At 40.1% G+C, this 15,333-nt stretch overlaps 1 protein-coding gene across 2 annotated transcripts in view; it reads right to left on the bottom strand.

The window, feature by feature from the left end:
• Positions 1-15,333, bottom strand: part of DNAH5 (dynein axonemal heavy chain 5) — a 241,550-nt gene that overhangs the window by 6,780 nt on the left and 219,437 nt on the right. For both annotated transcript variants that reach the window (XM_081054213.1, XM_081054212.1), the window contains exons 75-78: positions 14,015-14,230; positions 11,847-12,059; positions 4,943-5,095; positions 4,270-4,501 (exon numbers count right to left, since the gene is read on the bottom strand). In XM_081054213.1, the coding sequence (XP_080910339.1) occupies positions 4,270-4,501; positions 4,943-5,095; positions 11,847-12,059; positions 14,015-14,230 (814 nt within the window). The remainder of the gene's footprint in view (positions 1-4,269; positions 4,502-4,942; positions 5,096-11,846; positions 12,060-14,014; positions 14,231-15,333) is intronic.

Genomic DNA, 15,333 nt, shown 5'->3' with positions numbered 1-15,333 from the left:
GCTCCCTTAAATACAGCATCGTAAGTGGAATACTAACCACAGGAACTCCCCAAGGTTTGAACCCCTCCCACAACAGACAAATGTGACTCTAATACCAGCGTTGGTAGCCAGGAATCATAGGCAAATTACATAATGTCTCTACACCTAATTTCCCTATCTAGAAATAGAGCATGATACCTTACAGAGTTGCTGTAAAGATTAAGTTAATATATGTAAATACCTGTCATAGTATAATGTCTACAATGCAGTAGATGCCCGAGGTGTGTTATATTTCTCCCCCGAAGCTCTCACCTCTCACCTCTCTCTCTTTCCCTCCACATACACACACATACTTACCTTTTCACTAAAACAAATCCCCCAGACTCATGTTCCCCATGATTCTCACAGAGTTCCAGGTTTACCAACTGAAACCGAATTAAATGCTGTGGGGCTCAGGAAGTAACCAGTCACCGCATGGGCCCAGCCCCACATTTGCAGTGTTGGATAAGGGCAGGTCACTGGGTGTTCTTAGAAACACTTTTTCCCTCGCAGGAAATAGCCTCATTAGCTGCAGGGACCCTGAGATCCTTCCCACCTTACTTCATGACCAGAGGTACATATAAGTCTCGTATTGTTCCCCCAAAATGTTCTAATCACCATTTTCCTGTTACATCAGCTACAGTACTGCAGTTCATTTTGAAACCTCACTCTGTCCATAGAGTAAATCTGTAAGGGGACAATATTTCCTATTCTGCCTCTTTTCAACTTCCTTTGAGAACAGAGAGAGAATCTGAGTTGGTGTGTGTGGTTTTGTCTTCTTGGTGAATTTAGTGCATACAATTTGGGTGACTTCCCATGATATCCTGACAAAAAACATAAATAAAATAAACATTTGGAGATACATCACTCTATTTTTAGAGCTACAATAAATATCTAGATATCTTTTTGAAAATAAATAAACCAGTTCTATGTGTAAAATTCAATGATGAATTATTTAAACTGAAAATTGCTCTTCATGTACCAGAAAAACAATTCACTGTAAGAATTTTCATTTTAAAACGCTATACTCTCAGAGTGTACGATAGCCATTACCAATGCTCCAGACGTTTATCTCAATCAGAGCCCTATTCAGTTATCAAAATTGAGTGAAAATTAGATTTACAGTATGAAAAGAGCACCAGAATATTAGCTTTTTATCACTAAAGAAACACCTCTCCAACAACAAATTGGCAAAACAAGTTTCCACCAACTTCTACAGAAACCAAAAATTAAAAAAATAAAAAGAATAAAGAATTAAAGTCTCCCTCTTTTTTCTTTTTTTAATACTTTGAAATGAGTCACTTCTCCTTTGCTTACTTTATTTCCTTCCTTACCTGCTGCTACTGAGTATCACCACTGACTAATGCCCAGCAGGGTGAGTACGATTCTATAAAAATCTGTTCTGAAATAATAAAGAATTGCCTTTGCATGATAAAATTGTTACTTTATTACCACCATGTTGAGATGTTCAGTGTCATATCGCAATGGATTTTTGCAATTTAGCCACGAGAAATTAAAAAAAGGAACACTTAACTCCACGTGAGAAGGATTTTTGTTTCATTTTATACGGGAAACATTTTCACAATATGACTAGCTGCAACAATACGGTAAAGCAAAATTTCTAAACTACGGTTTTTGGCTCCAAGAACGTGGATTTGGCTGGATTATCATTTCTATAAAACAGTCACGGCCCCAGGACTTCCCCCCATCCTCAGAACCCGTCCACTCAAAGTCACCAGCGGCACACGTGCCTGAGCCCAGACAGAAACGGGTGTCCTGAGATTCGGCAAAGATCGACCCAGCCGTGCCAGGGGCCAGGGCCTGTGCTGAGCACTCTGACCCCGCGCAGAGGCTCCTCTCCCTCCTGCCTTCTTTCTGCTCCTCCAGCCAAGCATGGCCACCTCACACCTTTGCACCCCTGCCCTTGCTCCTGGGTATCAGCACAGCTGCGTTCTGTCGCTTGGATCTCAGAGCTCAATGTTGTCTCCTCAGGGAGGCCTCCCCTGAACCCCTGAATTATTTCACTCCCTAGCAGTGTGTGTGTGTGTGTGTTTTATTTTTAGAAACAAGAAATATCTGAAATCAGTATGTTCATTTACAGTCGATTCTCATGACTCGTGGGACATACGTATGTAAATGTCTACTGAATCAGAGACTACAGAACCATAGTTTCTAGGGGAAATACAGGGTTAGGTTCCTGCAGGGCTCCAGGCACATTTTCATCCACCGATCAATACACAATCTTGTTTCATGTGTGCTTCTACTTAAAGGCACCTTTTTAATATATGCTGTTGATTCATTAACCCTGAATTCAAGCCCAAGAGCACTGTAACTCAGGCCTGCATGAAGCAGACCTAACACATGTGTTTCCTCCATAAGGCACAGTGCAGCATTTAGGAACACGAGACAGCACTTCAGCACTGCGGTTGGGTCATTTTAAACAGCAGAAAGTACAAGAATGTGAAAAATGTAGCACTAAATAGACCATGAACGGGACACTTGTTTCCATTAGGAGAGCGGAAACAGAAGGAAGGCAGAGTGTCACCTTAGTCAACCTCAGCTGGTAACGTGCATTGTGGGTGCCTCAAATTTTTTACGGCTTTGTGCATATCTGTGAATGACCGTGAAAGTGCCACAAGCATTGATTTGGGGATTATAAATAAATTTTAGAGTACAGACAAATTCATAAATACAGAATCCTGGGATAATAAGGACCGACTGTATTTTTTTGGCTATCCCCCCTTTCTGGGACTGAGTTCCATGAGAACGGGGTTCTGCCTGGTCTTTTTTGCACTGTTGCAATCCCAGCACCAAAGTAGTGCACCGTGGATGGTCAGAGCCAGGTAAATATCATGGAATGACCGAGTGAGCAAATGCTATTTCCCTCTGCCAAGAAAACTCTAACTCCTATCATTCTTCTCCTCCAGAGCACATCTCGGAAACAATCTCAACCAACCTTCTCCAGGCATAGTTACGCTCTCCTCCCAGGCTGCCTGTACATCCTGAGTGTATCTCTATCATAACATGTATTAAATTCATTTTATTTACTCCCCAGTTTCCCTCACTAAACCATGGGTCACTTGTGGGAGGGGTCTGGTTCATGATTACTTTTGGGTCCCTTGCAACTATGGTCCCAGCTGGTATTATTAGGCATTTGGCCCATGTTCGCTAAAGAAAATGCTCCTAGTTTACAAACTCTCTTCCCTTGGTCCATGTTTCCAAATGGGATATTTATGGAAGGGATGAGGATACTAAAAGTGGTCTTTTAAAGAGAGATTATGTGTTTAAAGAAAAATCTTTGGGGATTCTGTCACAAAATCAGTACTTCCTTGTGAGATCACTATCATGGCTACCTCTAGAGTTTATAGTTTATAGTAATCATTATCATTTCACCGTGTGTGTGTGTGTGTGTGTGTGTGTGATACACCTTAAATACAATTTTAATTTAAAAGGAAAATAAATTTTAACAAAATAAAATGAACAGAGTCCCACATGTACTGAAAGGTAGTTGTTGCTAAGAAGATGTTAGCTGAGTGAAATATAACAACAAAAGCCTCCAGAAAACACCAAGCCAACAATGGAAAATAGTTCAGTTATTTTCAGACGTGTGAAATAGAGCTTTGCTGACTTTGTCAAAGTAGAATAATGTATGCGCTTCACAGAAGTGTTGTTACATTCATAGGCTGAAATATGAATCCAGCATTTTACCATTAGATACTGGATTAGGTCAAACATCCCTGAATTCAGCCTGTATTTCACAAGCTGGCTTAAATCTCCAAACTGGTGAAGCCACCACCTCCAGAGAGCCCTGAGCAGTCAGTCCTGCCTAGAAATCTGCTTTGCACCACTTGCCCCACCTCCTCATATCCACCTTTCCAAGCCCAGTCCAGGCCCAGCTGCCTGAGTACTTCATCCCACTTCACCCCCTTTTCCCACCACTTATTAACTATCCCAAACACCTATTTCTCATCTCATCCTCTAACATTTTATGAGTATCCTTATATATTTTATCTGCTTTATATATTTTATCTGTCTTTATTTTAATTATCTAGAACCATTGCCTTCCCCCATAGCACTCAAGAAAATGCCTAGTGGTCAATAAATACTCATTAAATATGGGTTTGAATGTGAAGCTAGTTGATAACATAGTCAAATCCTTATTACATGATAACAAAAAGAATGAGATCCTATGTTTATAATGTCATTCCAGCCAATAACACCAACCATCCCTAAGTGTAAAAGAGAACTTACTGTTGTTTTCTGCATAAATCCTTATGACAGGCATCAATTCAAAGAGCACTTTTGGCTTAGACTCGATGAGTTTCATGTTCCTCTTGTCCCAGCCAGCACCCTCAAGGTATAAGCCATAGACGTAGACGCCCTCCGTGGGCGGGGCAGAAATATCATCCTTCATCCACTTGGTAACTTCATTGCAAAGTACCATATTGTCCAAGGCCCAGCCTTTGTTGGCCCGAGTTATCTCCTACTCAGGGCAAGAACAAAAGCAAAGGATGAAATTGGCAATCAGAGGTTTGTCTTAACAGAAAGAGCATAACAGGGATGACAGTGTAGCCCCAAATTACCCTAATGCAGAGGAAGTAGAATATTACTTAAAGTATTTAAAGTTAAAAAGATTCTCTCAGAACAAATACCGGTGTCCCAAATTAATCACTTGTACTTTTATGTGTATTTTATATATATTGTGTATTATATAAAATCAAATATAAAAGAAAAACAAATATTTTGAAATTCATTCTAGAAGCCTGAGAACAAGTTTCTGGATTTATGTTTAGGACAATGTAACAGGTTGCGCCCAAAAAGTGACAGTCATTCTCTGTCTTATTATATTTTTCAAAACTATAACAAAAAAGAAAAGCTTGTAGAGGAAAATTATAACACAAGAGGTTCAAATCAGAGCTATTACCTGTCGCATTGCAGTTAAAAATCCTTGGGGGTTGAAAAAACCTGTCATCCAGAAGCAATGGGGTCGGCCATTGAAAACCCAAGAGGTAAACTGGCAGTTTCTTTCTATAAGTTCAGTGAACCAGAAACCCAACGTACTTGAAACCCATGATGCCTGAAATGCATACAGTAGAACAATTAACACAGGTTTAATTCTGCTGTGTAACTGGCTATGTTCACAGAAAACAATGGTGGAATACCAATGTCACTTTTAGAATTTGAAAATCCCAAAGAGATGAATTCCCTCGGGGTTTTGAAATTTAAGCTTTCAAATGATTCTCCCTCCTTATTATGACCGTCACATGAGCAGCTGGTCGATGCAGAGCTCAGATGCTATCCAAGAGGTCTTCTGCCAATAGAATCGCATTTCACGTATGAATATATTCATTACCAATTCTGCTATAAAGTCATCAAAACAATTAATTGAATTAAATTGAATAGTTTCAACTATTTTTCCTTAGGTTGTATTTTCAACAGATCCACTATAAAACAGGATTTCTATTTCCATAAATGTGCTCATTAACACTTTAAAATACATTCTGTGGATAATAACGCATAGACGTTTTTCTCCATTTGTCATTTTCATTGAGGTAAACAACAGTCCTTTTCTGAAGTTTTTGTCCCTTAGAATGCACTCTGATTTCCTATGATGAAGGAGCAGGAATAAAAACATAGGTCCCTATCCTACCAACAAATTAATTGCATGCCTTGCCTGTAACCTTCTGCCTGAATTCACGTGTGGGGCTTCTGTTATCACAATTGGCATGAATATGTCATTAAGGTATCAGCAGCCACACTAGTAGGTATCTCTGAATCCTATTTTACTGTAATTTCAATATTTTAGGTATGATTAAATGTTGTGATCAACGTGGGTAGATATTACACTTGAATTAATTTGCTTAAATTTTCAAAAGAACTAATTTGCTTATTTTTCAAAATACACTGAGATTCCAAAGACTGATGGTATATTGAGTAGAATAGAAACCTGGATAACAAAATTCTAGCAAATCAAATGCAACAATGCATTAAAAAGATTATTCATCACGACCAAGTGGGGTTCATCCCAGGGCACAAGAATGATTCAACATCTGCAAATCCATCAATGTGATACATCACATAAACAAAATAAAGGACAAAAATCACATGATTACTATATCAATTGATGCAGAAAAAGCATTTGACAAAATACAACGTCCATTTATGATTAAAACACTTAATAAAATAGGTATAGAAGGAAAATACCTTAACATAATAAAGGCCATATATGACAAACCTCAGCTAATCTCATAATTAATGGTGAAAAACTGAAGCCCTTTGCTCTCCGTTCAGGAACACAACAGGGCTGTCTCCTATCACCTCTGCTTTTCAACATAGTGTTGGAAGTCCTTGCCAGAGCTATCAGGCAAGAGAAAGAAATAAAAGGCATCCAAATTGGGAATGAAGAAGTTAAATTTTCACTCTTTGCAGATGACATAATGCTATATATAGAAAACCCTTAAGACTCCACCAAAAAGCTATTAGAAACAATCAACAAATACAGTAAAGTTGCCGGCTACAAAATCACCATACAAAAGTCCATTGCATTCCTATATACTAACAATGAAATCTCAGAAAAAGAAATTTAAAAAATATTCCTTTTGCAATTGCAGCAAAAAGAATAAAATACCTAGGAATAAACTTAACCAAGGATGTGAAAGACCTATATGCTGAAAACTATAAGACATTTTTAAAAGAAATTGAAGAAGACACAAAGAAATGGAAAGACATTCCATGCTCATGGATTGGAAGAATCAACATAGTTAAAATGGCCATATTACCCAAAGCCATATACAGATTTAATGCGATCCCCATCAAAATCCCAATGGCATTTTTTTAAAGAAATAGAACAAAAAAGCATCAGATTCGTTTGGAACCACAAAAGACCCCGAATAGCCAAAGCAATCTTAAGAAAAAAGAACAATGCTGGAGGTATCACACTCCCTGACCTTAGCTTGTACTACAGGGCAACGATAATCAAAACAGCATGGTATTGGCAGAAAAACAGACACATAGACCAATGGAATAAAATTGAGAACCCAGAAATTAAACCACATAAATATGGACAGATAATTTTTAACAAAGAAGCAAAAAACATACAATGGAGGAAAGACAGCCTCTTCAATAAATGGTGCTGGCAGAATTGGAAAGCCATGTGCAAAAGAATGAAACTGGACTGCTAACTGTCACCGTGTACCAAAATTAATTCACAATGGATCAAACACTTAAGCATAAGACCTGCCACAATAAACTGCATAGAAGAAAACATAGGTACTAAACTTATGGACCTTGGGTTCAAAGAGCATTTTATGAATTTGACTCCAAAGGCCAGGGAAGTAAAAGCTAAAATAAATGAATGGGACTATATCAAACTTAAAAGCTTCTGCACAGCAAAAGAAACCACAGACAAAATAAAGAGGCCACCAACTGAACGGGAGAAGATTTTTGCAAACAGTACCTCCGATAAAGGGCTAATAACCAAAATATACAATAAACTCATGAAACTCAACAACAAAAAAACAAACAACCCAATTGAAAAATGGGCAGAGGACCTGAAGAGACATTTCTCCAAAGAGGACATACAAATGGCCAATAGACATATGAAAAAAACACTCAACATCACTAATCATCAGAGAAATGCAAATAAAAACCACAATGAGATATCACCTCACCCCAGTCAGAATGGCTATCATCAACAAGACAAATAGTAACAAGTGTTGGAGAGGCTGTGGAGAAAAAGGAACCCTAATACACTGTTTGTGGGAATGCAGACTGGTGCAGCCATTATGGAAGGCAGTCTGGAGGTTCCTCAAAAAATTACGAGTAGAATTACCCAGCAATCCCTCTCCTGGTTATCTACCCAAAAAATCTAAAAACATTTATACATAAAGACAAGTGTGCTTCAATGTTCATTGCAGCTTTATTTACAGTGGCTAAGACATGGAAACAACCAAAATGTCCTTCGATAGATGAATAGATAAAGAAGTTGTGGTATATATACACCATGGAATACTATTTGGTGGTAAGAACAGATGAAATAGTACCATTTGTGATAACATGGATGGATCTTGAGATTATAATGCTAAGCGAAAAAAGTCAGACTGAAAAAGCAGAGAGCCATATGATTTCACTGAATGTGGTATATAAACCAAAAACAACAAAAGAACAAGACAAACAAATGAGAAACAAGAACTCATAGACACAGACAATAGTTTAGTGGTTACCAGAGGGTAAGGGGGGGTGGTAGATGAGGGTAAAGGGGATCAAATATATGGTGATGGAAGAAGAACTGACTCTGGGTGGTGAACACACAATGGAACGTGTAGATGATGTAATACAGAATTGTACACCTGAAATCTATGTAACTTTACTAACAATTGTCACCCAATAAACTTTCATTAAAAAAAAAAAAAAAAAGACATCAAACCTGGGGCGGGGGGAAAGAAACCTGGATAGAAGATGATAATTTAGAAATGAGGTAAGTCTTTCTAAAGCCATCTTTTTAGATGTATTAACTAAAAGAGAAGTGTTTATCCTGCATGTGATCTGAGGGCACAGGGACCCCTGGCAAGGAGCCTGTTCCAGAGCCTCCCAGGTGCTGACCAAGCTGCGTGAGCTGGTTTAGTGGGGAACAAAGCTGCACTGGCCAGTGACCAGTAGGTTCTCCCTCTGTCATTGGCAATAAGGAGAGACAATTCCGTAGAATAGTCTCTGGCCTTGATAACAAATTTATTGAAGGTGAGAAGGAGAAGGGGTCTGATCAAAGTTGATTCTGAGTTTCTAAGCTGTGTGACTAGAGGGATGGAGGTGGTGTCAGCAGATAAAGTGGGGAAGACAACAGACGAGCACTCACTCCCCAGGACCCACTGCCTCGGAATCTGCTGAAGCCCTGGGAGAGATACTGGAAGGCTCCTCACGGAGGAAGTCTCTTCTGAGAGCCCATCAACTCTAACCCCATCAAGTCTCACCTTCCCGTTAACCTGAGGAGCCCCCAAAAGGCCATGCCTCCCATCACCCCAGGACCCAATCTCATCTCTAGATGCTGCCCTCTCTGTACATCCCCCACTCTGACCCAAACCCCAGCCCTCCTGCCCTCCTGAGTCTTCCCACTGTACCCTCAGCAACCTCATTGCCATGATCAGCAAACCCCTCTTCCATGAACATTCCCCCCACCTCCTCTATAATCGGCTCCCCCTCCCTCACCCAGAACAGATTGCTTCCTTTGCAGCCTTCTCAGAACATAGGCTTCTGTTCTCTGCACAGGCCTCAGGACCAGAGAAGAGGAGATAGCCCTGTTCTTTCCGACGGGTTAGCAGTTATCATTTCCCACTCTTCTGTCCCTTTGAGTCTCATACCACCTAGACATACCGTCCTCCTCGCTGCCTGTTTCTACCACCTACTGGTCACACCCTCTTATTTATCAAGGAATTTGGCTCCTGGTTGACTTTTCCACTCCATCCCACAAATAATCATGAGGAGGAGGAGGACGAAGAAGGTGATGATATAAATGGTGGTGGTGGAGACGATGGAGGTGGTGCCGATGAAGTGGTGACCGAGGTGTGGGTTTCACTGACACTGGTAGCAGGCACGTACCTACCACTGGCCATATGCCAGGCACTGTTCTGAGCATTGTACACTCATCAACTCATTTAATCCTCACAAGAACTGTAGGACATACAATAAAGTGGGATTCATAATTCCCAGATATTGTGGCTCCAGAGCCCAGCTCATGACCCACATACTGTATTTATTAACTTTAATTTCTCCTTTCTGGTGACACCAGAATCCATGTGAATGACCCACTCAATACCCTGCCTTGTCACCTCATGACCTCTGATCTCTAACAATCCTCAGGTCCCACACTCACACTTCAAATCTTGTCATCATCAAACTGTCTGCTTGGGCTTGAATGAAACACATTATCTCCACAACTGCATTTCCTGTCAAGGAGAGAGAGCTCCATTTACACAACCCTCCAAGCTCTTCCATCCCCTCAGTCCCCTGACTCCAAGGAGGTAAAGAAACAGGTCTGACTTGGACGGAAGTGAGGTGCTACAGAGACAGTTTGTGCTCATCTAACACCCCGTGTGCCCCTTTACACTCCCCAGTCTCCCACACAGTTCAGTGGGGTCCATGCATCTGTTCTGATCCATGAAGATTAGGTCCAGTGTACCTTGTCCACCTCTCCCTTCTCCTGACTGTGATGACTTCAGAGGCCACATGTCCCCACTGGTACAGCCACCACCACACGGCAAGGCCTCCATCATGTGGGTCCCACCTTAACAGTGTGCAGCCAAGGACACACCCAACTTGTGTGGGAGAAGCAGAAACCAGAGGAAGCTCCTCAAACATGTGTCAGACATTCAGCTTGGGGCAACAGGGGGTTAGGAAAGTTCTATTAGCAGCAGGAAAGATGGGGCGCATGCTCAGAAACCCAGCCACTTTCTCTTGTTCTTCTGGGACTGAGATGCCTGCAGGGAGCCCACACTCTGCTCAGATTGTTCCAGCTTCATGAGAAGGCAAGCCCTGTGGACGCCTTGCTTTTGGAGTTCCTGCCTCCGAAACTGTGAGAGGACAAATTGCCGCTGTTTAAACCACCCAGTCTGTGGTGATTTGTTATGCAGCCCCAGAAACTAACACACCTTTCACTGCACCTGCCTAGAGAAGCCCAACAGGGCATGACCTCGGCCATCCACCTTTCCCTCTGAGCGCAGCTGGAGGACTCTGCACAGGTACACAGGCCCGGTTCACTTTGCATTCATAACTTCACATTGCAAGAGTGTAATCCCATCCATTTCTCTACCTGCATCTACCCCAGCTTCCTTCTCCTGCTGACCTTTCTGGGAGGGTAGAGCATACACACATCTGAGGGGAGGAGACGTGACACCTTGAGAGCAGGGACATTTGGAGAGAGCTGTGAAATCAAGCATACGATGAGTTCCTGCTGTGGGTGCAGAGTCACCGAGTTGATGGCAGTGGTCATGTAGAACAAAAGCATACGGCAGACCCAGATTTCTCAGGAAATATGGGGTAGCAGTGCAGCCACGCCCCTTTCCCTTACCCATGGCTTTCCTCTACCATAATTAATCTTAACAATTTTATTTACACCTCCACACAAAATATACTTGCACACAACACACACACAAACACACACACACTCACACACGCACACACTTAACTACAGAACAAAGAAACATGTCATTTAGGCTCCCTCCCCTCAAATACACCTATTTTCCTGCTTAAAAAGACACTCAGGTACTCATTTTACTTTTCCAAATAGAAAATTATATCTTAAAACCACATCTGTCATTTAGCACAATTTCCAACAGGTATGATCAGTAAGCACACTTATTATCTTGAGATACACATACTCACGTATCTACAAAGGAAGAAAAATGATTCTCTTTGGTGTGACTTTTGATATGAATGTGTATTTCAGAACATTCTCTTCTATGGAACTAGCATCATGGGCGTTGAAGCCCAAAAGTTTGGGTTTAAATTCTGACTCCTGGATAACTTAGATGTGTGATTGGGGAAAAGGTCTAACCTCTGCCAACCTCAAGTTCCTCATCTATAAAATGAGAGCAATAAAATGCAAGCTTTAAATGAAATAATGCATGTACATTGTCCACTGGAGCACCAGGTATGTGAGAGAGGATACATCATTTCCTTCCCTGTCTACAATCTAAAAATACAGGGCTACAAGGGGATCCATGCCTAAGCAAAAGAACATGTTTAAGTAAATTATCCTTCGATGTTTTCCACTTGCCAATTACAACGATTCACAACAACACACTGATTAGGCAGAATCAGAGCAGACGTAAACGTACTTTTTTCCACAGAGCAGGAATCCTGGCATCAAACATGCAATTCAATGCATCTCGAAGGTTTTCACTCATGATGATGGTACCATCGATGGCAAGTTTGAGCTCGGTCAGGGTGCTTCGGACCAGGGTGAGAACCTTTTGCATCCTGTCTATCTCCTGCCTGAGGAAAATGTTCATCGGCTGGAAAGGGCCCATCTTTTGCAGCCTCTCTTTGACCTGCCATGGAGACATTCAGCACGTGTTAAAAATTAGACACATTTATGGAACTGGGGCTTCTGAAAAAGTCCAAAATTTTGTAATTCCATAAGTGATACGCTTTTTTTCTTACTGCCAGAAAACAAAGAACTAAGAGAGGAAACATGCATTAGATGACTAGCTGATTTTTTACGTCCTACGTAGGAGAAAACAGACATCCTTTAATTCACAGAAAAATATTATATAAAATGTATGACTACAACATGCAGCCTTCCAAATGGCAACTGCACTTACTGGGAAATACTCAATTGCTGCCGATCTAAGACGTTCAAGCACACACATTGGACACACACACACACAGAGATATGTACACAAACACGACCATCCTGGTGGCTGCCTCGAAAAACTATACCTGTGTTTTCAGAGCTTTCTGTTTTCCATCAAAACATTCATCCATCCTTCCCTCCACCCATCCACCTAATCGCTTCTATCTTACAGGTGTTTATTGAGAATCTTCTGTGGATGAGCATTGTGCTAAGTTGAGTCGCTTTATCTTAAGGCAGCACTGACCAATTCAGCAAAAGGACGGAGACACTCCTAAACCCCATTACTTACCACATAGATGAATACATGTGGTAAGTAATAGATATTTCAATGTTTCATAAATATTTCAACCACTGCGAAACATGAATGACCTGTTTCCTGATACTATAATGAAAGGTGTTTATGGAAGTTGATTACAGTATTGATTTTCTCCAAGCAAGCCATCAGTTTCTTCCCACGGAAATTATCTTCTTGGGAATAGGCCCTCCGGTTCAGTCTGTAGGACTAGCAGCCAAACCAGCCTACTTTGTGGAAAATAATATGATACTTAAGAAATAAAATGCTGCAGGTTTCCATTTAAAAGCAGGTGGAGAAGGGGAAATATACAAAGAAACATGGTGGCCCTGTGACAAGTGTCACAAGATTAGTCCAGATCATCTCTTAAGATGACATGGAAAGTAAGGCAGTAACTTTTGCTTTTCTCAAAGGTTTAAAAATGTTATCAGGGTAAATCTTTTCACAGTATTTGCTGAAATGTCTAACATGGATGGATCTTGAGATTATTATACTAAGTGAAATAAGTCAGGCAGAAAAAGTCGAGAACTGTGTGATTTCACTGGTATGTGGTATATAAAACTGAAAACAACAAAGAAGCATGACAAACAAATGAAGAAACAAAAACTCATAGGCACAGACAGTAGTTTAGTGGTTACCAGAGGGCAAGGGAGGGTGGGGGGTGGGAGATGAGGGTTAGGGGATCAAATATATGGTGATGGAAGGAGAACTGACTCTGGGTGGTGAACACACAATGGGATTTATAGATGATGTGTTACAGAATTGTACACCTGAAACCCATGTAACTTTACTAACAATTATCACCCCCAATAAACTTTAATTAAAAAAATTAACTTTCATAATCATAAATATGTTTAGAAGTTACTTGCATATTAAAAAGACAAATCAATTTTTGATACTCATGAGACGAAGAAGCTGCCAGGAGTTAAGCATATAAATAAATACAGGCTCCCTGAAATTAAGAAGGCCTGCATTTTAAGGTGTGCATTAAATTACACAACATTTTTTGTTTTAAATAACATTTTTACTCTAAGAATATATTACTTTGCTTTGAACAAATGACAATGTGAAGTATCCAGAGGGAAACTTCTAGAAAAGGAATCCCAACCCATCGGTACACACTTGTAACTTAATTATGAACATTAACATTCTCATCAGATTTCTTTATTATTTATATTTTGAAATGATTACGTTGATAGTTTCAAAATCTTCTTTTTTTTTTTTTTTGGTTTTTCAGGAAGTGAGTCTTGAAACTTTTTTTTTTAAATTTCAGAAAAATTGCTTTTTACCCTCCTTCCTCATCCCCCCAACCCAACAGACCCATCCACGGCTGACATTGCGTCAGGATTTCAACTCACCTCAAACGGGCTGTAGTCAGGGGGCAGCTTTCGCAGCATATCGTCAGCCAGCCGGGCCACCACAGCCTCCCGGGTCTCATCCCCGCCTCCAGAGCTGTCCTTAGGTTGGATGCCCAGGATGGTATCCAACACATCCTTGGCCAGCTTGCTCTGGTAGGTGATGTCGGCATTGGGGTGCAGCCCGAAGACCTCAGGGCTGTCGTAGGTGGGCAAGCTCTGAACAACAAGCACGCCATGTAAGCACAGACTGCTGACATAAGCACTGATTAAATTATACTGTCTTAGGAAAGAAACATGTTTTCATTAGGATAAACATTTACATGGTATGTCTTATTTGTGCCTGGCTGCAATCACAATAATTTCTCCGGGGGAAAAAAATCTCAAAAGTTGCCTGGAAAAAAACTAACACTAAGAAACATAATAGGCTCCAGGTTCTTTAATGTCTATATCTTAAGCATTTTAATCAAAGAGATACCATCTTGTTTTTTAATATGGAGGATAGAAAGGGATCTATGTATGAGTATTTTGGTTTTTGAAAGTCCAGTCTAATTCAAACCAGTTGTTTAAATACACGTGTAACTAACTTACAGTTACTGTGTTTTCAAGATACCAGAAAGTGACAGTTTTAGCAATTATGGCCCAAATAAAGGAACTGTATTCTTCCGTGGAGAGACCAGGAAAAAAAAGCAAAACAGTAAGTGAGAAAAATAGACAAAAGGTAAAGAGCAAGCGACAGAAGCAGAACGAACAGACAAAAATCTACCTCAGCTACTTGAATAAAAGAAAATTTACCTGTAATTCAACATTGTTTTTATGTATCTAAGCTTCATTTTTGTCTTATATTTTCCCTCCCTTCTATTCCCTTATTTTATTCCATTTTACATAATGTCTTCTTATGAGCGACCTCAAATTCATTGTGAAATGAGGTATATATAAATAAACACATGTACAGGCATATCTAAATTTATACCTTCACAGGCAGCTTCAAATTCAGTGCTAATGATTTAAAGGCACATATAGTACAATTAAGACACATGTATTTGTTGATCTGAATTAATAAAAGTACAGAGGTGGTTAATATATGATAAACTCATCACATTTATTTATCACAGAACCTCTGAATATACTAACAAATTTAGCTCTTTGGGGCTGTTGTGCTTTAGTTTGTTCACTCTGAGATAAATCTCAGAGGCAAAAGAAATTGCAAAATAATGTTCTAATGAATTTAAGGTATAGAGACAGAAAATGTAATTACCTTGAAACACAAATCAAAATTTCCCCCAAATTTCCTGTCAAAACCTGTCTTATTCTTTCTTAGA

The sequence above is a fragment of the Rhinolophus hipposideros genome (genome assembly GCF_964194185.1).
Source record: "Rhinolophus hipposideros genome assembly, chromosome: 7".
In the NCBI taxonomy this organism is placed as follows: Eukaryota; Metazoa; Chordata; class Mammalia; order Chiroptera; family Rhinolophidae; genus Rhinolophus; species Rhinolophus hipposideros.
The sequence above is the reverse complement of the archived record's forward strand: the minus strand, read 5'-3'. Positions and strand labels throughout refer to the sequence as shown.